Here is a 10,965-nt window from a genome sequence, read left to right on the forward strand (position 1 = left end):
AATCTCATCTCTCTACTAGCTGCTAAGTTTTTTTTTAAAAAGAGCTTGGCTTTAATATGGTCTGTGATTTGTTCATTGATCTTGAAACGTGAAAGTATTACACAGTATCTTATCTGAGTCCTAGGTTCCATTACATGTTTCATGATATAATTGGGGAGCTGTTATTATGAACCTTCTGCTGTCTCCCAAGACCCAAATATATATCTAGCTGGTCTTGTCTCGAATTGACAAATTGTCTTGTCAGAGCTAATATTACTGGTGTAACTCTGTCAGTTTTCTCTCTTTCAAAGTTCTGGTTTTGTGTGTGTAACTAACTACTTACATCTTCTTTACAACTATCTTATCCAACAATTTCCAAATTAAAGAGCTTCCTACTAAATTTCTCTGTATGCATTTGCTCTGAAAGATTCTACGTGCCATAGAGGAGGTGACTTGATTTTTGCAAGGACGAGAGACCAAACAATAAAGAATTTCATATACAGAAGATAGGAACTTCGACACTATGTGAGATCAACAATAAACTTTTGGTGAAGCACAAATCATTAAAAGACCAACAACAACTTCATTCCTCTTGGCTTGTTTATGATCATCAAGATCGCCTTCTTCTGGTTGGCATGGGGATTGCATCGGATGCTTAAGTTGAGCAAGTTCATCGCTGATCTCAGAGATAGCCAACGTTTAGTTTAGTAATCTGTTACTGCAGGTTCTAAGAAGCCAACCGGTGAGGAAGATATTGGTGAACGAGGAACTGAGTTGTGAGCACGTGACACAGAGAACGTTCTATCAGAGCCATGGTCCTCTGTTGCAAACTCTCTTAGCTTGCTCAGTGCGGGCAACAGAACAGTAGCAAGATCAGGTCTATCTTTTTTCCTCAACTCGCAGCACTGCAAAGCCAGCTGAGCTAGCACCAGCGTCTCTTCTTCAGGCCAGTCTGATACTCTGGGATCAAGAACTTCTCTCAGTCTATTTTTCTCAATCCCTTGCTCTACTCTATGGCTTAAACCCATTGCTGGCATCGCCGTGAGGATTTGCAGAAGCACCACACCAAATGAGTACAAGTCAGACTTCACTCCAAGCATTCCCGTTTGCTGGTACTCAGGGTCAATGTAGCAGAACGTACCTGTTTCAACAATTGGTCCATTGTTAAAGAAATGCAAAAGATTAGATTTGGTTTAGTTTAAATGTAGAAATGAAAGTATTACCAGCAGCAGCAGTCATGTGGTAATGGGTGAAGCTATCAGCAACAGCGGGAGGTACCAGCCGAGCTAAACCAACGTCGCTGATTTTGCTATTGAGATGTCTGTCTAGCAAGATGTTTGCTGGCTTCAAATCTCTATGCACCAGCGGCTCAGGTTTGGCCTGGTGAAGGAAGAGAAGCCCTGTGGCAATCTCTGCAGCGATTCTGAACCTTGCTCTCCAAGACAACGGTGGAGTATTGTCTCTGCAGAAGAGACGGTCTTCTAACGTTCCGTTTTCCATGTACTCATACACAAGGCAGCCGTACTCGGGACAAGCACCGAGGAGAATCACCATGTTAGGGTGTCTCATGCAGCTTAGTACCTCAACCTCTTGTTGGAACTGCTTCAGGCCTTGTGAGACATCTGACTTCAAGATTTTGATGGCAACGGAAGTGTTTTCAATAACGGCTTTAAACACAGGTCCATACCCTCCTTCCCCAATCTTTAACGCATCTGAAAAGCCATCGGTTGCATCTTCAACATCCTTGATGCTGTACCGTCTGTAGGATACGTTGTTGGCCATGCTCTGTTCGTTGAACCTGGCCTGCATCTCCACAAGTCTTCTCTTCTGCTTCTCTATTTCCTCAAGACGTTGTGCCATTTCAGCTGCTTGGAGCGCACTCTGCGTTTTCTGCTTATCCATCTCAGACAGCTCCTTAAGCATCTCTCTTGCTACCTTTGCTTCCTCCAACTTTTCAGATTCGGCGGAAGGGGCCTACAAGAATTCATTTAAGTGTCTAGTATTAGTCAAACATCTGTAGAATGTTTTCAAGAAAACATGGTAGTAGGTATCTTACAGTTTCTCGGGCCATGGTAGCATTAAACTGTTGCAGTTCGAGTCTCAATCTCCTCACCTCTAGTTCAAGATTCTGATTCTGAGCATATTTAAAGATTACAGAACACAAACATCTCAGCACTTTTTACATTCTGAAACACCAAATATACTTTACTGAAAACGTTCTTTTTACCTCTTGTTCAGTAATACTTCCCCCAGATAGGCTTTCACCGGTGAGAATACTACTAACCATGGATGTGGAAGAGTGGGAGCTTCCTCCATTGGTGGATCTTCCTAGGATGCTGTAGAAACTCCCATTTGATTCAACACTCTGACGGTTGGAAGAAAACTCATTGCTAAACTCTCCTGGAGAACTCATGTTATGAGAAGGCTTGTAATGAGTTGTTGTAGGCCGATAAAGGTCTCCGTTTGATGCAGAAGATGACCTAGCAAAAAGAAGAAACAATGATTCATCAGTATTCTCGTTCACCAGACAGAAAAGAGGATGGAAACTTCACCTTCCAGATGCAGTGGAAACGAAGCTTGCGGGGCCAGGATCAGACGACATAGATATAAATGGTTGTTGTTGTTTTGAAGGCTGGGGATTGTGTTGAGGTGTGTGAGGCCTACTCGCTGGTCTGCTTGTTAAGAGCTTCTCTTTAGTTACGACAAAGACAGAACATGTATCTGGAGTTGTTTTGAGTAGAGTCGCTGGCATATCTACGCTCTTAAACTTCCTGATTTAAGACCACCATTACATAAGAGTTTAAAAGCAATTCATGGAAGCTAAGTTTGAGATTTAAAGTCATGTTAAATGAGAGAGAAAAGATAGATACTTGAGGAATGTGTTTCTTGCAGAGGCTCCAATGACTATATTTGAAATGGAGTTGTTATTGATGTAGTCAACAATTGCACTTGCGATGTCAATATCGTGAAGAAGCACCTCCTTTGCCCTAATCTGATTAAAAACATATATACTGTATAAGTAATAATGTGAATGTTGTTTAGGAGAAAGAGGGATTGAATTCTCTAACCCCTTTACGAGCACAGAATCCTCTGAAGGGAAGGAAGAACTTTTGAGCCTCTTCTTGGTTGTCATGTGGTGCTTCTGTGTTCTCTCCTCCTTCACCAATTCCTGTTTTAAAGAAACTTTTCATTAGATTGATAAATGATAGATGATGATTGATGAGGAGGAGGAGGTGATTACTCAATTTGGTTTGAACATGGAGGAGGATACAGTTTGATGAATCGACAATGAGATGCTCAAGGGCCCACTTCAAAGCGTGTTGGCTGTTCTTGTCTTTGTCAATGGCTATGACGGTAACACCATTGCTGTCTTTTCCTTTTATTACTCTTCTTCCAGCCATTATTATTTGTTTTTGTCTTCTTTCAACCTGAAGAGAAAGGTAACGTATGAAACTTGGGTCTCAAGAAAACAATACGAAGACTTGCATTCTCAGATTGAGATTAAGAAGAGAAGAATTAGAGGAGACGAAACAGACTTGAACTGTTTTGTTTGTTTAATTTTTTCTTTTGAAGCTTTTAATGGTGTTTGCAGTTTACTAATTCTAGAAAATTTCATAACAGCTTAACAGCTTATATGAAACAGAAGAGAGAGAAAAAAAATTAGGGAAGACTTATCGTATTTTTGGAAGATTCTATCTCATATCCTGAAAAAAAATTAGTTGAAGACATATCGTGTTTTTTTTTGTCACTGAAAGTCTTTATATATGCAAAATTAAATATTTTGAGAAATTAAGTCTTGACCTTTAAGAGGAAGGGACACGCGGCGTCTACCTTACCAGTTACCATTATTGAATAGATGAAAAATAAAAGAATAACGGAAGTTTTAACTAATTTTATAATTGATTGGATCAACGTGTTAGTAATAGCAAAGTCGTTGTCACAAAAACAATTTAGTTACATTTTTCTTTTCTGTTTATAGTTTTTTTCTTTTAGTCTAGGTAAACCCATCCATCAGATCCAGGAGAGTTCATGTTTCGTTTTGGAAAGACAAAGATAAAGTTTTAGACTTTTTAGGTTTTTTTTGTGTGGTTCACCTCGTTGATTGAAACCCTCTCTGTTTCACCTGATCCTCTGTTTTTGTTTTTTGGATAAAGTTTTGAGCTTTGTGTCCCTCTCTTGTAAAAGGTTGAAACTTTGGGGGTTTCTAATTAGGGATTGTGTTAGAAGAGATTGAGTGTCTGGTCCTTCTGATTAGGTGAGATCATCAACCACGAGATACAGAGGATCTGTTGCTTTAGATCCATCAGATCTGTGACCCAGAGGTACTCACTTCTTCTTGATTTTGCTACTCTTTGGCTAAAGTTAGTGTCAAGAACGGCGTTTTGGTTGCTGTGGATAGCTGAATTGGATGTTGTAGTATCATGAAGAAGAAGAGGATGAAGATTAGCCGTTAACGTGTGGGAAGCAAAGCATAGGAACTAATGGAAGAGATTTCACCAGCAGTTGCACTAACTTTGAGTTTAGCCAACACTATGTGTGACTCTGGAATCTCGTCTTCTTTGGATATCACCGAGCTAGAGAACGTTACTGATGCAGTTGACATGCTATCCGATCAGAAAGTTCAAAGCTTTAGTAACGGAGAGGTTGAGTATATGATGGAAGAAGACGTATTAGTAGTATCTGACGCGACTATAATAAGCGAGGGTCTAATAGTTGTGGACGCTAGGTCTGAGATTAGTTTACCAGATAACGGGCGTGTTCTCGCCACGGCTATCATCCTAAACGAGACAACCATAGATCAGGTTCCCACTGCAGAAGTCCTTATCACGAGCCTGAATCACGACGTGAACATGGAGGAGGTGGTGGCAGCTTCTTCATCAGAGGTAGTAGTCATTAGGTTCCCCGAAGAGAATCACAACGTTGCAAGAGGAGGAGGAAGCAGGAGCGTCTACGAGCTGGATTGTATACCTCTCTGGGGAACAGTTTCGATCTGCGGTGATAGATCAGAGATGGAGGATGCCGTGAGAGCGCTACCTCGTTTTCTGAAAATACCTATTAAAATGCTTATGGGAGGAGATCATGAAGGGATGAGTCCGAGTCTCACGCACCTCACTAGTCACTTCTTCGGTGTATATGATGGCCACGGAGGCCTCCAGGTATATGCTTTTAGCAAATAGAGAGAGTTTGAACACAAAGATACTATGTTAGTTATGTTTTGTTGCCTTGCAGGTTGTTATGTGATATATGACGCCTTTGGTGGAAAATGGGATTCTTGTTGCAGGTTGCTGACTATTGTCACGACAGGATCCATTTTGCTTTGGCTGAAGAGATCGAATGGATTAAAGAAGAGTTGTTGTGCGAGAGGAACAACACTGGGGAAGGTAGGCAGGTGCTGTGGGAGAAAGTGTTTTTCGATTGTTTCCTAAAGGTGGATGATGAAGTCAAAGGGAAAATCAACAGACCTGTTGTTGGCTCTCCTGATGAGATGGTTCTCGAGGCTGTTTCTCCTGAAACCGTGGGATCAACCGCCGTGGTTGCTTTGGTTTGCTCGTCGCATATAATAGTCTCGAACTGTGGTGATTCGAGAGCGGTTTTGCTACGTGGCAAAGAGTCTATGCCTTTGTCAGTTGATCACAAAGTAAAAAACAATCCTCACTCAAAATATGATCTTGAGAAAAGTTTCTTACTTTTCCTATACTCTCTGTTACTTTTTGCAGCCAGATAGAGAGGACGAGTATGCAAGGATAGAGAGAGCTGGAGGGAAAGTTATACAATGGCAAGGCGCTCGTGTCTCTGGCGTTCTAGCCATGTCCAGGTCCATTGGTAGGTCAACGTTGATACTAAGAAGGTTTACTCTGTCGCAGTCTATACAAAAACACTAAGAAGGTTTACTCTGCATCTTTTTTGTTCAGGTGATCAATATCTGGAGCCATATGTGATACCGGATCCTGAAGTGACGTTTATGCCACGAGCAAGAGAAGACGAGTGTTTGATACTGGCCAGCGATGGGCTTTGGGACGTGATGAGTAATCAAGAGGCTTGTGAGTTTGCGAGGAGACGGATCTTATTGTGGCACAAGAGGAATGGAGCATTGCCTTTAGCTGAGAGAGGTGTAGGGGAAGACCAGGCGTGCCAAGCCGCTGCTGACTATCTTTCGAAGCTTGCTCTTCAAAAGGGAAGCAGAGACAATATCTCGATCATTGTGGTGGACCTGAAAGCTCAAAGAAAGTTAAAGACCAGGTCTTGAAACAGTGTACACTCGATCTCTTACACTATTATATTTTCTTACTATTTTTTTTTATTTCCACAAGTTTACGTACAAATAAGAAGTGAAGTGCGTTGATGGTGATGATGATGCATAGCTAAAGTCCATTTCTTTTTCTCATGGACTTGAATGTGTATGTTATGTATAAGAATAAGAAATTTCATTGTAGTTTTTTGGGTTATTTATAAATGTAGATGGATATGTTGTGTGATATTGAATGTGGTGGTGATGGTGGTCACATGTTATGAAAGTTGTGCGGCTGTGTGGCAACTATACCAGTCGGCTGGTGATAACCACTTCACATACTTCTTTTTGTGTTCTTTAATGTCCACAACAATGACCGTGTGTTCATCAAACCTGATTTGGCTTCCATCAACACGACCTTTTCTTCACCTCTACCTTTGGTATGCCTCTCTTTCACTGAACCAATGGTGATATCGCCAACCAAGTCTTGCTTCTTTCCACGGCTTTGAGAATGGTTCATAATGAACGTCGTTTGTTGCTGCTAGCAATATCAAAGCCATAATCAGGACACAATCCAAGGATCATATACTTTTGCAAAAAAAACTATCAGTGAAGAAGATATTGACCCGAGAGAGGATATGCTTTCATGCTTCCATTCATCAATTCACTGGAGGAATTCAGAACAAGTTCTGAGTCACGAACTCATCACAGAGATGAGGATTAAATATATGTGATGGTTAGAATAATCAAAAGTGGGCGTGCCGGAGTGGTTATCGGGCATGACTAGAAATCATGTGGGCTTTGCCCGCGCAGGTTCGAATCCTGCCGCTCACGTTATTTTAATTTTTCCTCTTTCCCCTCACTGCTTACCTAGAAAAGAGACCATAGGTCTAAACGGCCACTTGAGAAGGGCCAACTAACGTTGTAAAATTTAAAATGTCAGCCAAATCTGAAATGTGTTTGTTACACAAAGTTTGAAGCTTCTAAAACTGCAGCAGTGTGCCTTTAATTAGCTGTTAATTTCTAGAGTGTTCCGGCAGATATGTTCATTTATCTTCTTTTTTTTTCTCTGAACACAACCAACCAATATTCATTTATCAGTGTTTAACTGTTTAACTGTTTAACAGGTACATGCGCTGATGTCAAAAAAAATATATACAGGTAAATGTGCTACAGTTGCAGCTCTCATGTCTCTGCACTGGTCATGTCCACATGTTTTTCCTCTTCTTTTTTTGGTTAATCGTGTAGCCTTCTTTTAAGACGTAAATGCTGCTCGTTTAGCAATGGAGAGAGGATGTACAGGGCTTGAACACTGTTGCCGTGATGCAACTGAAGAGGTAATAGTATGTCTCAAATCCTCTCTGGACTTTCCCAACAAGTTTGCTTATTACAAGATGCTCTCTCAGACTCTCTGCGTTTTGTTCTTGTTTGCTAGTTGGGCTTGGGATGTGAACTAAAGCACGTTAGACAAGCTGTTGGCTTCTTGGTTGAACCCGGTCGAGTTTGCAACTGTTATTTGTGAATAATTAACTGTAAATTTGTAAATGAATTAATGAAAAGGTAAGTCATACAAATACAATATTTAAATCTTCTGCGTTGCAGTAGAGATTGGATCCCGCACATGTTTGGTAAAACTAAAAAGAATAGTAGAGATTGGATCTCGTAACTACGTGCGAGATGATTTAATTCGTTAGATATGACCAAACTAAAATAAGGCATCGAAATGTGTGATAAATTGTCATAAGCATGTGCACGTTTGTCTTTGTACGACTGGTATAAAATAAAGATGGTGGGAGGTTTAAAAACCAAAAAAATATGGTGGGAGGTTAAACAAACTTTCATCTAAATCTTCCGGAAGGAGAAACACAAAAATCTTATGCCGGATTCCTTGACTTTCTGTGTTCTTTATATATTTTGTATCGCTACGACTAGGAACAAGGTAAGTACTTGCAAAATTTTAAGTATTTGCTATTTGCCTTGGTTCGTTTGAGTATTAGTTTGATTTAATACTTGTACTTGCCTCGTTAGAAACCAAGTATTTATTTTATGAGAAATTGGGTCATATGACTATGAAAAAGTACATAATTCATTTACTAACTATTTTCCCTAACAAATCTATACACTCCGTTATATATACATATTAATACTATAACGTCCTTTCTCTTGACCGGTGAAACCTGCAGATAAAAAAAAGTTAATAATTATGCATGTCAAATAATTTGTGACACTTCAACATCCACATCTTCCTCCTTTGTAACTCTTCTTAACTTTTTACGAAAGGCAAGAATTCATTCATAGATTAGATCCACATCATCACCACCGACTGAGTTCTGAGAATATTTTATGATCAGAGAACTTCTCTCAAAATCCCAATTTTCTCTGTTTCTGAAATAACCAGGGCGCTGCCGCAGTTACAGCAAGGCGCCGGAAGCATTACCTGAGCCAATACGCCTCCACATTAAACGGGCGAGGACCATCACCCCGGCCGACGGCGTTGCGACTCCGTGCATCCATCTTCCCAATCCAAGATTTGTTATTGAGCGAAGACGGAACTTGAAAACTCGTAAGTTTCCGAAGGAGATAAACAATGAATGTATTTCTGTTCTATTTTGTGAAATGGAATAGATTGTATTTCTTTCAAATTTGGCTATGTTCTTATTTGCTATGTTTATTAATATATAATGTATTATTACTATGTTATATTTCATTCGAAAAGAAGGTTCAATCTTGTTCTTTGTTGTTTCATATTTTAGTGATATGAGTTTTGTATCAGTGTATATATGTGTTTATATTAGTGTGTATATGATTTTGTAAAGGAGAAGGATATGTTGAACGTAAATGGAATAGAATTTTGTGCTATATCATTTGTCATCTTTTCTATTCTATATGCTCGTGTATAGTTGAAATGCATTTACCGATATTTTGAAATTTGGGTATTTAGTTTATAAAAGATTGGAGTTGACATTGGATTAGGGTTTATATTTTCATGTAGGGTTTAGTGATTAGTAGCTAGGGTTTAGTTTATAAAATTGGGATTAACCTTGGATTAGGGTTTATATTTTCAAATAGGGTTTAGTGATTAGTTAATAGGGTTTAGTTTATGTACGATTGGAGTTGACATTAGGACAAGCATTACCACCTTCCATGAAGGCATAGCCATATCAACATTTGAGAAATATGTTAAGATGATATCTAGATTTCAACTACATTTTCATGTTTTCTATTCTATATGTTTTATGTAGAATGGTAATACATCTTATTAGGATTTAGAAATTTGAGTTTAGTTTATGGAAGATTAGGGTTAATATTAGATTAGAGTTTATTCCATGTAAGATTTAATGATTAGTTGATATGGTTTAGTATTTAATGGGGTTAGGTTTAGTATTTTGGGGTTGTGAATGAATCTTGAATCCTATATTATTTCGCTGATATGGAATACATTATTTATTAAAGAGTTTTCTATGTTATTTATTCCTTTTACTATCTATTATAATTAAATACGTGGTGAACAAAAATATATCGACGTTATCCACTCTATCCATATGTAACCTGTTACTTATTACTATTAAGGATATTACCGGGACAAAAAGATGTTAAATACTAGTTTGTACATTATGTCAAAATTAATGTCATTGACTTAATTTCTTCTCTAAATATGGCTAGTTCATAAATTAGCCTTTATTTTATCTAATACTCTGGAGAAAAAACTCCTGCTTGCAAGTTATTTGACTGCACTTGTTATTTATACAAATCAAATACGCATTTATAAAATATTTGATTACTCGCAATTACTTGAAACAAAATAAATCTTTAACTATCACTAAGTATTTTTTAACCAATAATAAGAATTTTGTAGCGGATAACAAGTATTTTTGAGCAAGTACGAGTAATAAGTAAATAAGTAAATAAGCAAATACCAAGGCAGTTATTGAAAAAATAACAATATTTGATAATTGAATCGGATATTTAGATTTAGGAATGTAGGTAAATCGAATATTTTTGATTTAGAAAGTCTTTGTGGTCCGGATAAATATTTTTATGATTTGTATTTATTTTGCTATCTTACATAATTTGACGAATTTTTTATATAATTGGATTTTATTTATTTTTAAAGTAAAATTAATGTCAAACAACAATGTTTTATTATAAAACAATAAAATATTTTATTTTCATAATTTAATAATTAAATTATTAATTTAATAAATAAAATAATGTAGAAATATAGAAATAAAAATAAATATATGTGTGCGTATATACAAATATTTGGTTAGATATATCTTTTTATTTTTTTAGGATTTATAATTTATCATTTTAACAGATATTTAATATTAGTATCTGATTTATACTTTTTAAATACAAATATAAATTTTGCCAGATTTACCAAAAGAAACAAAAAGTGTCGAATCAAATATAAATTTTGTCGATCTTACGTAAAAGATTTTGCTAACATTGCACGTGACACGGTACAAGTTGTAGTAAACAAAAGAAGAGTGAACTCATGGAGAGATTCCCTTAATAATTATTCATTTTGTTTCAATTTAATTATCGTTGTAAAGTTTATTGATTTCATATGATATTTTACTTTTTTATTGGTTAAAATGTTGCTGTAATAATATTTTTATTAAAATATTATAAAATAAATGTTTTCATAATTTGTATGCACAAACCTATAACAACTAGTTGTTAAGCTAGATGAGCTTCACACTTAAAACCAATTGGTGATAAGAGGAGTGGCCCATCCACCTTATATACTACTA

General features: G+C 37.3%; 2 protein-coding genes and 1 non-coding gene across 3 annotated transcripts; 2 read left to right on the forward strand and 1 right to left on the reverse strand.

The window, feature by feature from the left end:
- Positions 1–419: 419 nt before the first annotated feature.
- LOC130506581 (U-box domain-containing protein 35-like) lies at positions 420–3,698 on the reverse strand. Its single transcript, XM_057001261.1, has 8 exons — positions 3,221–3,698; positions 3,048–3,148; positions 2,850–2,971; positions 2,532–2,750; positions 2,207–2,459; positions 2,036–2,113; positions 1,203–1,953; positions 420–1,120 (listed from the first exon to the last, which is right to left on the reverse strand). Exons 1-8 carry the CDS (start codon positions 3,378–3,380, stop codon positions 684–686), a joined length of 2,121 nt encoding a protein of 706 aa, XP_056857241.1. The 5' UTR covers positions 3,381–3,698; the 3' UTR covers positions 420–683.
- A 250-nt stretch (positions 3,699–3,948) lies between these two features.
- LOC130506582 (protein phosphatase 2C 7-like) lies at positions 3,949–6,425 on the forward strand. Its single transcript, XM_057001262.1, has 4 exons — positions 3,949–5,135; positions 5,261–5,617; positions 5,697–5,802; positions 5,892–6,425. Exons 1-4 carry the CDS (start codon positions 4,461–4,463, stop codon positions 6,224–6,226), a joined length of 1,473 nt encoding a protein of 490 aa, XP_056857242.1. The 5' UTR covers positions 3,949–4,460; the 3' UTR covers positions 6,227–6,425.
- Positions 6,426–6,960: 535 nt separating this feature from the next.
- TRNAS-AGA (transfer RNA serine (anticodon AGA)) lies at positions 6,961–7,042 on the forward strand. The gene has a single exon. It is a non-coding gene; the product is annotated as a tRNA-Ser (tRNA).
- Positions 7,043–10,965: the final 3,923 nt, after the last annotated feature.

This window comes from Raphanus sativus, unplaced genomic scaffold (assembly GCF_000801105.2).
Source record: "Raphanus sativus cultivar WK10039 unplaced genomic scaffold, ASM80110v3 Scaffold3435, whole genome shotgun sequence".
Classification (NCBI taxonomy): Eukaryota; Viridiplantae; Streptophyta; class Magnoliopsida; order Brassicales; family Brassicaceae; genus Raphanus; species Raphanus sativus.